We start from the raw sequence: 11,570 nt of genomic DNA, 5'->3' as shown, positions 1-11,570 counted from the left end.
TCAAACAGTAAATTAATATGATTAACTCAAACAAACAAAATTTATAGTTACCTTTAGAATTAAAGGAAAAAACTCTGTCAGAATATGTTGAGATAAATAATAATAAATAATTATTTGTGATCCACTTACAAATGATATAAAAATTGGAGGCTGCAAATCGGTTTATAAAAAGAATGAGAAAATGTTTAGAGGGAATTTCCTAAGAGGGTGTTTGGGATTACGATATAAAGTGATTATTTGGTTATTACGTTTGTAAAACGTGAAAGTATTTGTGTGAAAAAGTGATTATTTGCTCTGAAAACCCAGTTTTGGAGAAGCATGTACCTATATACTTTTTCAAAACGCAGTTTTGAAAACACATAATCTATTTTGAAAACACAAAATTTATTTTGTAAACGCAACCTCAAACACCCCTAAGTAAATTATTTATGGAGGGAATGTTAAATTATGAAGGGATGTATAAAACTTATAGATAATGAAAAGGGGGAGGAAATGATTCGGTCAATCAAAATATTGGAAGAAATTTATTATGTTAAATAAATTTAGAGTTATTATACGAAGGAATTAAAAAAGATTAAGAAAGAAAGGGCAAAATTGGTCTAGAAAAAAAATCATAACTTATTAAATGCTAATTATCGTACCCATGGACACTTGTTAGAAAACTCCTTCCAAAAAAAGCTACATATCTATAGAAACATATAAATTATCCCGTTTATTTTATTCTTTTTTTGGTAAGTAAATATTCTCGAGCGAGAGAAAAAAAAAACACTTTATAAAAGTCATACAAAATACAAATTTGAGGAACAATCAAAACAAAAAAAGACGCTATACAAATAGTTCACCACCGCCGCAAACCGTCGTAATCCGTCGATTTCAGTATCACTAAAATCCACACAAAATTTTAACCTAGAATCGGAAAACATGTCTGAGAAATTTTCGGCAACACTAAGAATAGGCGACCTAAATGACTATATCGCCCCATCTCAAGGCTGCGTTGTTTCCATGAAATCTGGTTCCTCTCGACTCGTTGATAATAATAATAATCAACAACCAATCAAGGTCCTTTCTTATTTCTTTCTTATTTGTTTTCATTATATATATATGGTAGAGATCCAGAGAGGAGAGAAGGTCCGCCTTTTATTTTTTTAGCTTGTTTTTTAGATTTTTTTTTTTTCATTTTTTATTCTTTATTAAATTAACTCAATCCATAAAAAAAAAAATTATAACCCAAGTTAGTGAGTTATACATGGGACGGTACGGTATGGGCTTATTAATAAAGGGTAGCACCAGGGTGATAGGTGATAGAGGGTGATAAGTCATGGGGGTAGGGGGTGATCGGTGATGGGGTGATCTTCGCCTATAGCTTACGGGCTACGTCCTTTGGAAAAAAAAATATTTTTAAAATTTTTTGTGTTAATTAGTTAATTAAAGAGGATGAAAAAAGTTAAAAAAAGTTAAAAAAAAACAAGCTAAAAAAAATCAAAAACGAATCTTTTCACCTTCTCATTTGATCTTTATCATATATATATATATTATTTTTATTAGTTTAAGGATTTCATTTATCTGAGGCGTGAGGGTATGTTTATAATATAAATAGTAATTTATTTATTTATTTTTTAATTTAAATATTTTAGGTATTTAATTTATCTGAGGGTATGTTTATAAATAAATAGGAAGGCTTTTTTTTGACATTATAAATAGTAATGATTTAGATTTGGTTGTTCCAACTGTGAAGTAACTTTGTATTTCATGAATATCTAATCACCCTGTGAAATGCTTAATTTAGATATGAGAGAAATACAAACGATATACCGAGAGTACTTTTGTATTAGAACAAGCTTTGTTTCTCATTTATTGCTTAAGCCTTATCTTTATGGCTTGTAAGAGTGTTGGCAGCGACACGGTGTGGGTGTGGCGTCGCGGTGGAACACCGCAGCCGACCCTAGAGCATACGGTGTGGTGTCAAAATGAGAGGTGTGACCACACGATACAAGAGGAACGGGGAGAGTGGAAAATATCTGTTTAAATAGTCGTTGCATTTTTTTCTTCTCTTTTTAAACTTTTCCTTATCTAAACACACATACACTCACATACACTACAACTTTCAAACACTTTAAACACACTTTCCCCTTCAAATTTACAGAGTTTTATCAAAAAACAAAACACGCAACAAACATCCATATGGAAAACGAGTTGGTTCCCCTATATTGTTAGATGAGTCGTTCGAATGGTCCGACGAGAGTAGTCTAGAATTGTTTGTGGAAGCGATTCAAGCTGTTGCCGAAGATTCTACGACAAGGTCAAAGTGTAAGTAAATCGCAATCGTTGGTATGCTTCAAAAAGATTCGCGACTAGTTTTGTGAAGAACCTAAATTCGACTTGAAGATAGGTATCGTATGCCTAAGCATTTATTTTTAAAAATCGTCCAAGATTTTGATTTCAAGAGTCCTATGATGCTCGGTCGAAAAAAGGTTTTATCGCGATACAAAAATGTACGTCTGACGTTAGGCAGCTCGCAACCGGTAATCCACGACGAGTATTTAGAGATGGCGCAAAGAACTTCACATGAATGCCTTCACCTTCTTTGACGATATTGCTTAGACATATGCTGATTACCTACGTAGACACACGAAGGGAGACATCACATGCCCGGTATGCTCGGCAGTCTAGATTGTAAAATTTGGCTTGGAAAATGTGTCCAAAGGAGTCGAGGAGTCAATATAAAAAGGGTGATATACCCCACGATTATGTTGGAAGCGATGGCGTCTCACGATTTGTGGATATGTCACGCATTCTTTGGTTTTCGGGGTTCGCTTAACGATATCAATGTTTTGATGCAATATCCGTACCTCCCCGAGCGTAATCATACGACGCCTAAATCCCATTTTTTTGTGAATGGCCATACGTACAAGCGTTGCTACAATTTAGTCGTCGCTACAATCTAGTTGATGACATATATCTTTTGTGGTCTACTTTTGTTAAGGCGTACAAATATCCAATCAAAACCTCGTGTATGCATGTGTCATCATGTACAACATGATTAGTGGAATGAGGGGTGAAAGAGGTGACATGAGGGATTGGTTTGGGAGTTTTTTTTTTTTGGGGGCGGGGGGTGTCGTGACCAATGCCGACACTCTATTCACCGAAGACAATAGTTAACCCCCATAACGAATTATTACAAACTATTTAGTCGCTAATACACCTTTCTATGCTTTATCTTACTGCGTTTTACATTTAACCTACTGAATATATATTATCATTGATTAATATGTAACGATACTCTTCCTTATAGAATTGTTGTCCTCAAAAATTAATTAGTAGCCATGCAGCACTTTCCGAAATTCTGTAAACACCCTCACACCGAAGTTACTCTTTTCTCAAGTTTCTTGATCTTTTCTTCATAAACTGATAACTTGTACTCAAACACTTAACTTTCTACCTGTTTTCTACCTCAACAACCCCTTCCTGAACAGTTAAACATGTGTCTTGCTTTTCCTTAACTTCATCGGGAAGATGTGAAGTCTGCTTCTCCAATTGCTTGCATAAGTTGAGATATTAATTCAAGTTGGCTTGCAAGGTCATTAAACTTTTCTTGTTAAGTTTTGTGCATCTGATCCTTTCATTTGAGTTTTGAATTCCAAGTCCTGATAATTTCTTATAGCTTCTTTAACACCTCGGGATCTCAAATATTGTTTTGCTCTATCAACTACTAAATTCAACTTTTGAAGTTTAGTCTATCTGCTTCTTAGCTAGGCTGAACTCATCAAGATTATGAACACAAGCCTATTTAAAGAGCTTAAGGTCTCACGTATGTCGTGCCTTGATGGGCTAACAAGCATTAGGTTTCACTCATGTTGTGCTTTTAGATTTAAAGTTTCAATTCAGTGTGTTGGAAGTTTATAACGAGCAAATCAAATATTTGATTGGCTTGCTACCTCGCGAAGATCAAAGAAACTAGAAGTATCAATGAGTGTAGTTGTGAATCTCATTGTATAATTTGTATCATGGTGAAAGCAAAGAATATGATGAAGGTTGCAAGCTTTGGTCTGTTGATTTAGCAGGAAGTGCAATCCATGTTCAAGGAGACCTCCTTAAGGAAACTCGGAACATTAATGGATTTTTTCCGCACTTGGTGATGTCATATTTGCTTTGGTATAATGGTATACCATATAGGAACTCCAAGTTGGCATATTCTCTTTAAGATTTTCTTGGTGATGATTCTAAGAGTCTAATGTTTGTGCAACTTAGCCTATTAGAGCATGACATGAGTGAGACCTCAAGCTCTTTAAAATTTCGAGATTTGTATTTGTGGTTTTGAGTTGCGCCTAGCCAAGAAATAGATAGACTACGGCCAAGAAACAGATAGACTACGGTGAGCTTTAAAAGTTGGAGTCAACCGTTGATAAAACAAAATGAGATCCAAAGAGGTGTTAAAGAAGCTCGAAGAAATTTATTAGAGCTTGGAATTTGAAGTGAAATACAAGGATCAGTTGTGTAGAGATCAACAGATGAAGTTTTATGACTTTGTAGGCCAGCTTGAATTAAATCCCAAACGATCAATTGGAGAAGAGACTTCACATCTTTCCGATGAAGTTAGTGGAAAGCAAGACACCTGCTTGACTCTTTAGAAAAGGGTTGTTGGGGTAGTAAACAGGTTGAAGGAGAGAACACAAGTGTTTGAGATCATGTTATCAGTTTATAAAGAAAATATCAAGAAACTTGAGAAAAGAGTAGTTTCTTTTCACTGTGAGGGTGTTTATAGAGTTTTGGAAATGTACGACATGGCTGTTCTGTGCTTGGGAAATCATTTATAAGCAGATTCCAAGAGGATGCTGATTGTAATTTTTGTGGGCAAAGATTATATAAGGGTAGGGTATTGTTACATATTAATCCTTGTTAATATAAGGGTTTAAATGTAAATCGTAGTAAGCTGAGGGACTAAAAGTGTATTGATGATTGAGTAGCTCGTTAATAGTTAATTAAGGCCATTAACTGTTGTAGCAAGTCGTGACAGTTTATATATATTAGGCTTAAGCAATGTATGAGAAACTAACCTTGAATTGATATGATTTCTCTTTTCCTCTTAAGATATTTTCTCTCATATAATTTGGTATCAGCCATGAGCAACAAGGACATCGGCCTCCTGTTCTTTTAAGGGGGGGGGGGGGGGGACTGTTATGGATTGAAACTATTACAAGGTATGGACTTGTATCACATTGGTGGTATGGGTAAACAAATGTCAGGTTTATTTACCAAATCGGCTCTCACCCATTAGACTAGTCTCTCGGGTTATGTTTTCCCATTTGGTATAGGAGTCGTCATTTGTTGTACTACTTTCAATGTGTGTATATGTGACTGAAGTTTGTAGGCCGTTCCTGTTATCTCTAGTTTAGCTGCTAATAGACGCTTTGGATTGTTGATATTAAAAGAAAGCATTGCCACTAACCCTTATCCAAGTTCGAATCTTTTTAAATTACCCACCTTTTGAAATTCCAGAAGCAGATAAAAACAGCACCGTTTGCAGAACCACTTCAAGCAGATCCAGTAAAAATATCGCTCAAAGATTGCTTAGCATGCAGGTAGTGGCTACTGCCTAATATAATATGCATGTGATATTTTAATTCATTTTACATAAATCTACACACCTAATTTTGATTTAATCAATTAGTTTTAAGTCATAATATTGAATATTCAGTGGGTGCATTACTTCTGCGGAGACTGTTATGCTAGAGAAGCAAAGCTTGGATGAGTTTCTTTCAAATATAAACAAGGGAAAAACTGTTATTGTTTCCCTTTCACCACAATCTAGGACCTCTATTGCTGTGCATTACGGTCTTTCTCCGGTTCAGGTGCGCTTTTTCTTTACATTAGAAGTTATGTTATAAATATTAGTTAATGGGGTTTTATATGTTATTTCTATGTGCATATAGATGTATGTGTGTGTATGGGGTTGTTCCCCATCTAAGCTTAGATGGGGAACCCCTCACACACAAATATTTTAATAATATTTGTATTTTAAACAAATGATGGGGCCCCCATCATATTTATGGATTAAAAAACCAAATTGTGAGGGGTTCCCCATCTAAGCTTAGATGGGGGACAACCCCATACTCTCTTCCCCCATATATATATATATATTGTGTACATTCTTTAGGAAAGTAAAGAATGGTATGTGTTTAGGTTTTCAGGAAACTAACTACATTGTTCAAGTCTTTGGGAGTCAAAGCCGTATTTGATACCAGCTGTAGTAGAGACTTGTCTCTGATAGAATCTTGCAACGAATTTGTATCACGTTATAAACAAAGCCATGTGCATGACATGAAGGAGTCTACATCCTATCTACCCATGATATCGTCTGCATGTCCAGGTATGCTTACTATGTACAGAACTAAAGTGGGAATAGCTATCTGGTTCTGTTTTTCATCTTTGTGAGACTAGATTGTGGATTACTGTATCTAATTGATATTACGTTACTTCAGGTTGGATATGCTATGCTGAAAAAACACTTGGTTCGTATGTTCTTCCATATATATCCTCGGTCAAGAGCCCCCAACAATCCATTGGAGCTATCATCAAGCACCATTTATGCCAAAAATTAGGCCTTCGGTCAGAATTGTTTGCTATCATGCACTTGATTGGTTGAATTGTTATGTGTTTTTTTTTTATTATTATTTTTTTAATATTGTTTTATTGCTCAACTGTACAGGCCATGTGATATATATCATGTGACGGTTATGCCCTGTTATGACAAAAAGCTTGAGGCTTCCAGGGATGATTTTGTTTTTCACGACCAATCGGATCAAATGACTACAGAGGTAGATTCTGTGTTGACGACAGGAGAAGTGTTGGATTTAATACAGGTAAGTCTGAGAGTTTTTGCGAGTTCATACTATTGTAGCTTTCTTTCATCGGCTTTTAGTTCCCCTGGTTAATGCATCTGACGGCGGTTAATTGTTGACAACCTGAAATATTTGACTAATAAAATATCTGAAATACCAGTTATTATGTAAATAATCAATTAATTTTTTTGATGTGTTTTTATGAAATACCAGTTATTATGTAGATATCCAAATAGTTTTTAAATTGGCATCTTTTGTATTATTTTCATGAAACATCTGAGGAACTGTTGGTTGTATACTTGTGTAGTTAAAAGCAGTAGATTTCAGCAATTTGGATGAGTCCCCTCTTGATAAATTGTAAGCGGAAGAAATGAAGTAGCTTTTTCAAGTTTTATTCCTTTAAATCATCTTTGAAAAGAAATGACATGTGTTTTATTATCTTGCAGATTATCCAATGTTAGCGAAGAAGGGCATCTTTATGGAGTGAGAGGAAGCTCAGGAGGATACGCAGATACAATATTCCGTCATGCTGCCAAGGCACTATTTGGTCATGATATCAAAGGGCCTTTGAACTTTAGGACTGTACGGAACTCTGACTTCCAGGAAGTGACATTAGAAGTAAGTGATTAAACTCTTTATTTTGTAATTGTTATGAAATTTCAAGCTTTGGTTATGATGAACTCAACAAAGTGTTACAGATGGCAAATTCAATCTGTAGGTAGAAGGTAAAACAGTGTTGAAGTTTGCACTATGTTATGGTTTCCGGAACTTGCAAAATGTAGTGAGGAAAATCAAAATTGGAAAATCTGACTACCATTATTTAGAGATCATGGCTTGCCCTGCAGGTATTTTGGTTATATGTCTACTTTGCCTATTCTAAACTTTGTAGCATTTTGTATCATAGTTGTCAAAAGTGACGGCGAACTCAAAGCGCAAAGACCCCAAACGGGGCGAAGGCGTGAGGCGCAAAAAATGCACGGGCCCAGAAAAAAAAGCGCACTAAAGTAATAAACAAATCAAATGCCATTCAAATTACTAAATATCATCCAAATAACCCATAATGCATTCAACCAAAAAGTTCAACACATTGTTTAAACCAAATTGTTCAAAACCATTGACAAAACTGAGTTTGAAAAAATATGAGTTTAAGAAAAGTAGTCAGTCTTAGTAATATAAGAAAACCAAGTTTAAGAAAAATATAAGAAAACCCTCCTGAAGTTGAATGGAAAATATGTTGCTAAAGGATGATCCGATGATATATTCTGATTTATTTTGATATATTTGGAGCAAATATACTCCTCTCATATCCCCTTATATGTGAATTCTCTGACATGCAATAAAATCTATCCTTGTAATACCAATCGTTTATATGGAAAATTGTGAGGCGCCGCCTAATTTGTATGTGGGCCTGAGCCTAGGGTTTCAGGTGGCCTAGGTGGGCCTGGCCGTCGCATTGCGCCTAGGCGTACTAAGTGAGCACCTTTGACAACTCTGTTTTGTATGACAAAAAGTCTAAATGAATAACAGAAAAGGTAATGACGCATTTAGTACCAGGAGAGTTCATCTCCGTACTGTTTCTAAACTGAAAGTTTGAAATCAAGCTCAGATGTTATAATCTCTAAGTTTAGAAAACATGAGTTTCCTATCTTAGTAAAAGAAAAAGTGAAACAACAATAGTCAGTTTTTTATTAATATTGTCATAAAATTGACAATTGTTTTTCACTTTTTGTGAGGTTTTTCTTTGTATTTCAAATTGGAACATGTTTTTTGATTTTCAACTTTCCTTCAAAAATTTTTCATCCAACTGAAACCTTAATCTTTTAATGTCTCTTGCCTAACAGGATGCTTAAATGGAGGTGGCCAATTAAAGCCAAAACCAGGACAATCTGGCAAAGACTTGATTCAAGCATTAGAAACGACCTATATGGAAAATGTAAGTATTAAAGATTCACCATAATGATATCAATTCCATAGTGTTCGTGGTAGTTTTGCTGTCAAAAAATTAAAAACCAAAAACCAAAGACAAAAATCAAGAACTAAAGCATGATAATCTTGAACATTGGTTTTAGTGGTTTGCCGGTTTTGTAATATGTAGCCTTTTGAATGTTCATTTCAGACATAGTAGGGGGATTTTGTGAAGGGTCAAGATGGGTTGGGTCAAAGCATTGTACACGTATTTTCCTTGTATGGATAATGGATTGAACCGTTGAGGTCGGCCAAGACAGGTTGACTGAAGTCACATGTTTATTAATATGTCGAATATGCTTACAAAAACCATCTTGGCTTAACAAAAAATAGTGTTTTATGTAAAATGATCTAGGAGGTTTTTTATTCCTGACAAATACACTTTGGAAAGCTTTCACCTAACTTTGGAAAGCTTTCACCCAACTAATGTATAAATTTTGATGTGTGATTTATTAAGGATGAACCATAGCTTGAATTGACACATCCATAGTTTGTCGAAATTGCCACTTCTAGTATATTTTGTCTTAGCAAGTTGTTGATTTTCAGGTATTGGTAGCTGATCCTTTTGAAAACCCCATTGTGAGGAGCTTATATGACGAGTGGCTAGAACATCCTGGTTCTGAGAAGGCAAAGCAACACATACACACAGAATACCACCCAGTTGTAAAAAGTATAACATCTCAGTTGCATAATTGGTGATAAATGAGTTTCATCTTTTGCTTTCGACACCCCTCCTTGTTGGCGACTTCCGTTATGTTCTTGGACAACACGTGCTAACTTGCATGGCCTAGAGCTCAGGTTATTCACTGTCGAGGTTCAGAGTTTTGGTAAACCGCAGTTTTTGATGGTTGCAGTGGATTTATTATCTGTTCAATACGCTGCAAGTGAATCAAAATCTAACTAAGCGAACCGAAAGGGGGGATGTAGACTGATATTTTGATGACTTTGGAAGATGATAGATTAAGCTATACGGTGTTGATAGAAAAAGTGTATACTTCCTCTAATGTATACAACTAAACATGTTATGATGTCAACTTTATACACCCACAGAATTATTGATATATTAGTAATTTTACTTTATTATAGTTATTCTTTTGGGCAATACATTTCTGTTTTATAGATAGAAACATCGTCTTTATTCAACATCTTTGCCTCTTTGGATAGATGGCAAAGGACACTTGGTACTCGTACTTCATCTTTAAGTTAATGAATTTTCTGAACACCATCATAAAAGTTACCATTTGGGTCCTTTAGAAGCATAGCGCAATCAAATACAATATCAATACTACTAAACAAACATCAGCTAAATTTAGGCTTAATTTCTTACTTTCAAGCCCAAAAATCATTCCCAGTTTTACATGTACGAGGAAAAAAAGAGGGGGGGGGGGGGGGGGGGGGGGGGGGGGTTGTCAAACTCAAGGTTAACATTTAATAATCAATTTTGTATTTTAATTCAATGGTCAAGATAGTCTTAATTTTACCCATCAAGTTGAGATAACTTGAGTAGATCTCATTACAAACAGAACCTATCTCAATTTAGCATTGTTAGACCTAAGAAACGAAATTCATCACACCCTTTTTAGAAAAATAGACTAAAATGTGTTCCGTTCAAAATTTCAAAACATTACGCTAAATTGAAGCAACATTTCCTAACCAATTAAACTATCATTTTCCAATAAATAAAAAGATGAGCGACTAATATTTTGTTATCTTACACGTACGTGTTCCCGATATTTTAAACATCACTACGTATGGTGTATTGAAAATTTGTATTTTGAACATATATGATAATTTGGGGTTTCTAAATGACATATATAGTTGTACCTTATTGTTTATTTATTATACAGTATTATTTTTTCTCCGAGCTATATTTTCTTTCCTTTTAACCAAAATATTGTCAATATATTTGTCGTTTAGTCGTAATGGCCGTATATATTTTCTTGAGCACAATAATGACAATATATTAAATTAATAATAGCATTGATTTCATTCCATGAAATACATATTTTATTTTTATTAGACTAGCACGATACCCGTGTAATGTGGCGGTATTCGTGGTGATGACGATGTGGTTGTAGGGGATAACTGTTGGTGATAGAGGCGGCGTCGAGTGAAGTAAATAATTGATGTTAAGGGTTAATGAAGATATTTTATAAAGATAAAAGACTGATTGTATAATATAATCATTAATAATATTTTATATATTTTTTCTCATGTAACTTTCAAAAATGACACTATCTATACTATATTATAAAAAGAATAGCCCTTTTTATTTTTGGTAATGTTGAAAATATGTAATAATGTTGAAAATATGTAATATTTTCACTTAGCACCCCTTAAAAATACTTTCACACACTACCTCCTTAACATTAATGATTAAATTACACTATCAATCCTTTATGTTTTAAAATATGTCCATTAACCTTTTACATCAATTATATACACAACTCAACGTCGCTCCATCACCAACCGTTGCTCAACCATCACACCGTCACCGTCATGACTACCGTCGCATCGCGCGGGTACCGTGCTAGTTCTTATTATAGTATATAGTACAAAAGTGATAACAATAATATCTAACTCGTTAAAAAGGGTATTAAGATATATAATGTCGACAATCGTACATTAGTTCAAAGGTAAAAAAAGTACTTCAAAAAATGCCTGCAACAAATTTTAATTATAAATAATATCTTATAAGTTATACAAAATATTTTACTGTATTTCCATGTCAACAAATATTATATCATATAAGTAGTAATATACTAA

The 11,570-nt window shown here is 34.4% G+C and overlaps 1 protein-coding gene across 2 annotated transcripts; it reads left to right on the top strand.

Moving 5' to 3' along the window:
* Positions 1–765: 765 nt before the first annotated feature.
* Positions 766–9,893, top strand: LOC122582172 (protein NAR1). 2 transcript variants are annotated; one of them, XM_043754531.1, is made up of 11 exons: positions 766–1,059; positions 5,503–5,579; positions 5,696–5,849; positions 6,181–6,367; positions 6,480–6,606; positions 6,707–6,860; positions 7,147–7,196; positions 7,286–7,457; positions 7,558–7,684; positions 8,681–8,772; positions 9,351–9,893. In XM_043754531.1, exons 1-11 carry the CDS (start codon positions 922–924, stop codon positions 9,501–9,503), a joined length of 1,431 nt encoding a protein of 476 aa, XP_043610466.1. In that variant the 5' UTR covers positions 766–921; the 3' UTR covers positions 9,504–9,893. The 2 variants fall into 2 exon arrangements, with proteins under 2 accessions (XP_043610466.1, XP_043610465.1); XM_043754530.1 differs by having other exon boundaries at positions 5,497–5,579.
* Positions 9,894–11,570: the final 1,677 nt, after the last annotated feature.

This window comes from Erigeron canadensis, chromosome 9, assembly GCF_010389155.1.
Source record: "Erigeron canadensis isolate Cc75 chromosome 9, C_canadensis_v1, whole genome shotgun sequence".
Lineage (NCBI taxonomy): Eukaryota > Viridiplantae > Streptophyta > Magnoliopsida > Asterales > Asteraceae > Erigeron > Erigeron canadensis.
This window is presented reverse-complemented; position numbering and strand designations above follow the sequence as displayed.

What these genes read in the sequence shown, in the direction of transcription:
- LOC122582172 (XM_043754530.1), top strand. Translation starts at nt 922, where the DNA reads ATGTCTGAGAAATTTTCGGCAACACTAAGAATAGGCGACCTAAATGAC. An exon ending in TGCCAAAAATTAGGCCTTCG is followed by an intron (nt 6,607 to 6,706) that starts GTCAGAATTGTT and finishes TCAACTGTACAG; the next exon opens with GCCATGTGATATATATCATG. An exon ending in GAGTCCCCTCTTGATAAATT is followed by an intron (nt 7,197 to 7,285) that starts GTAAGCGGAAGA and finishes ATTATCTTGCAG; the next exon opens with ATTATCCAATGTTAGCGAAG.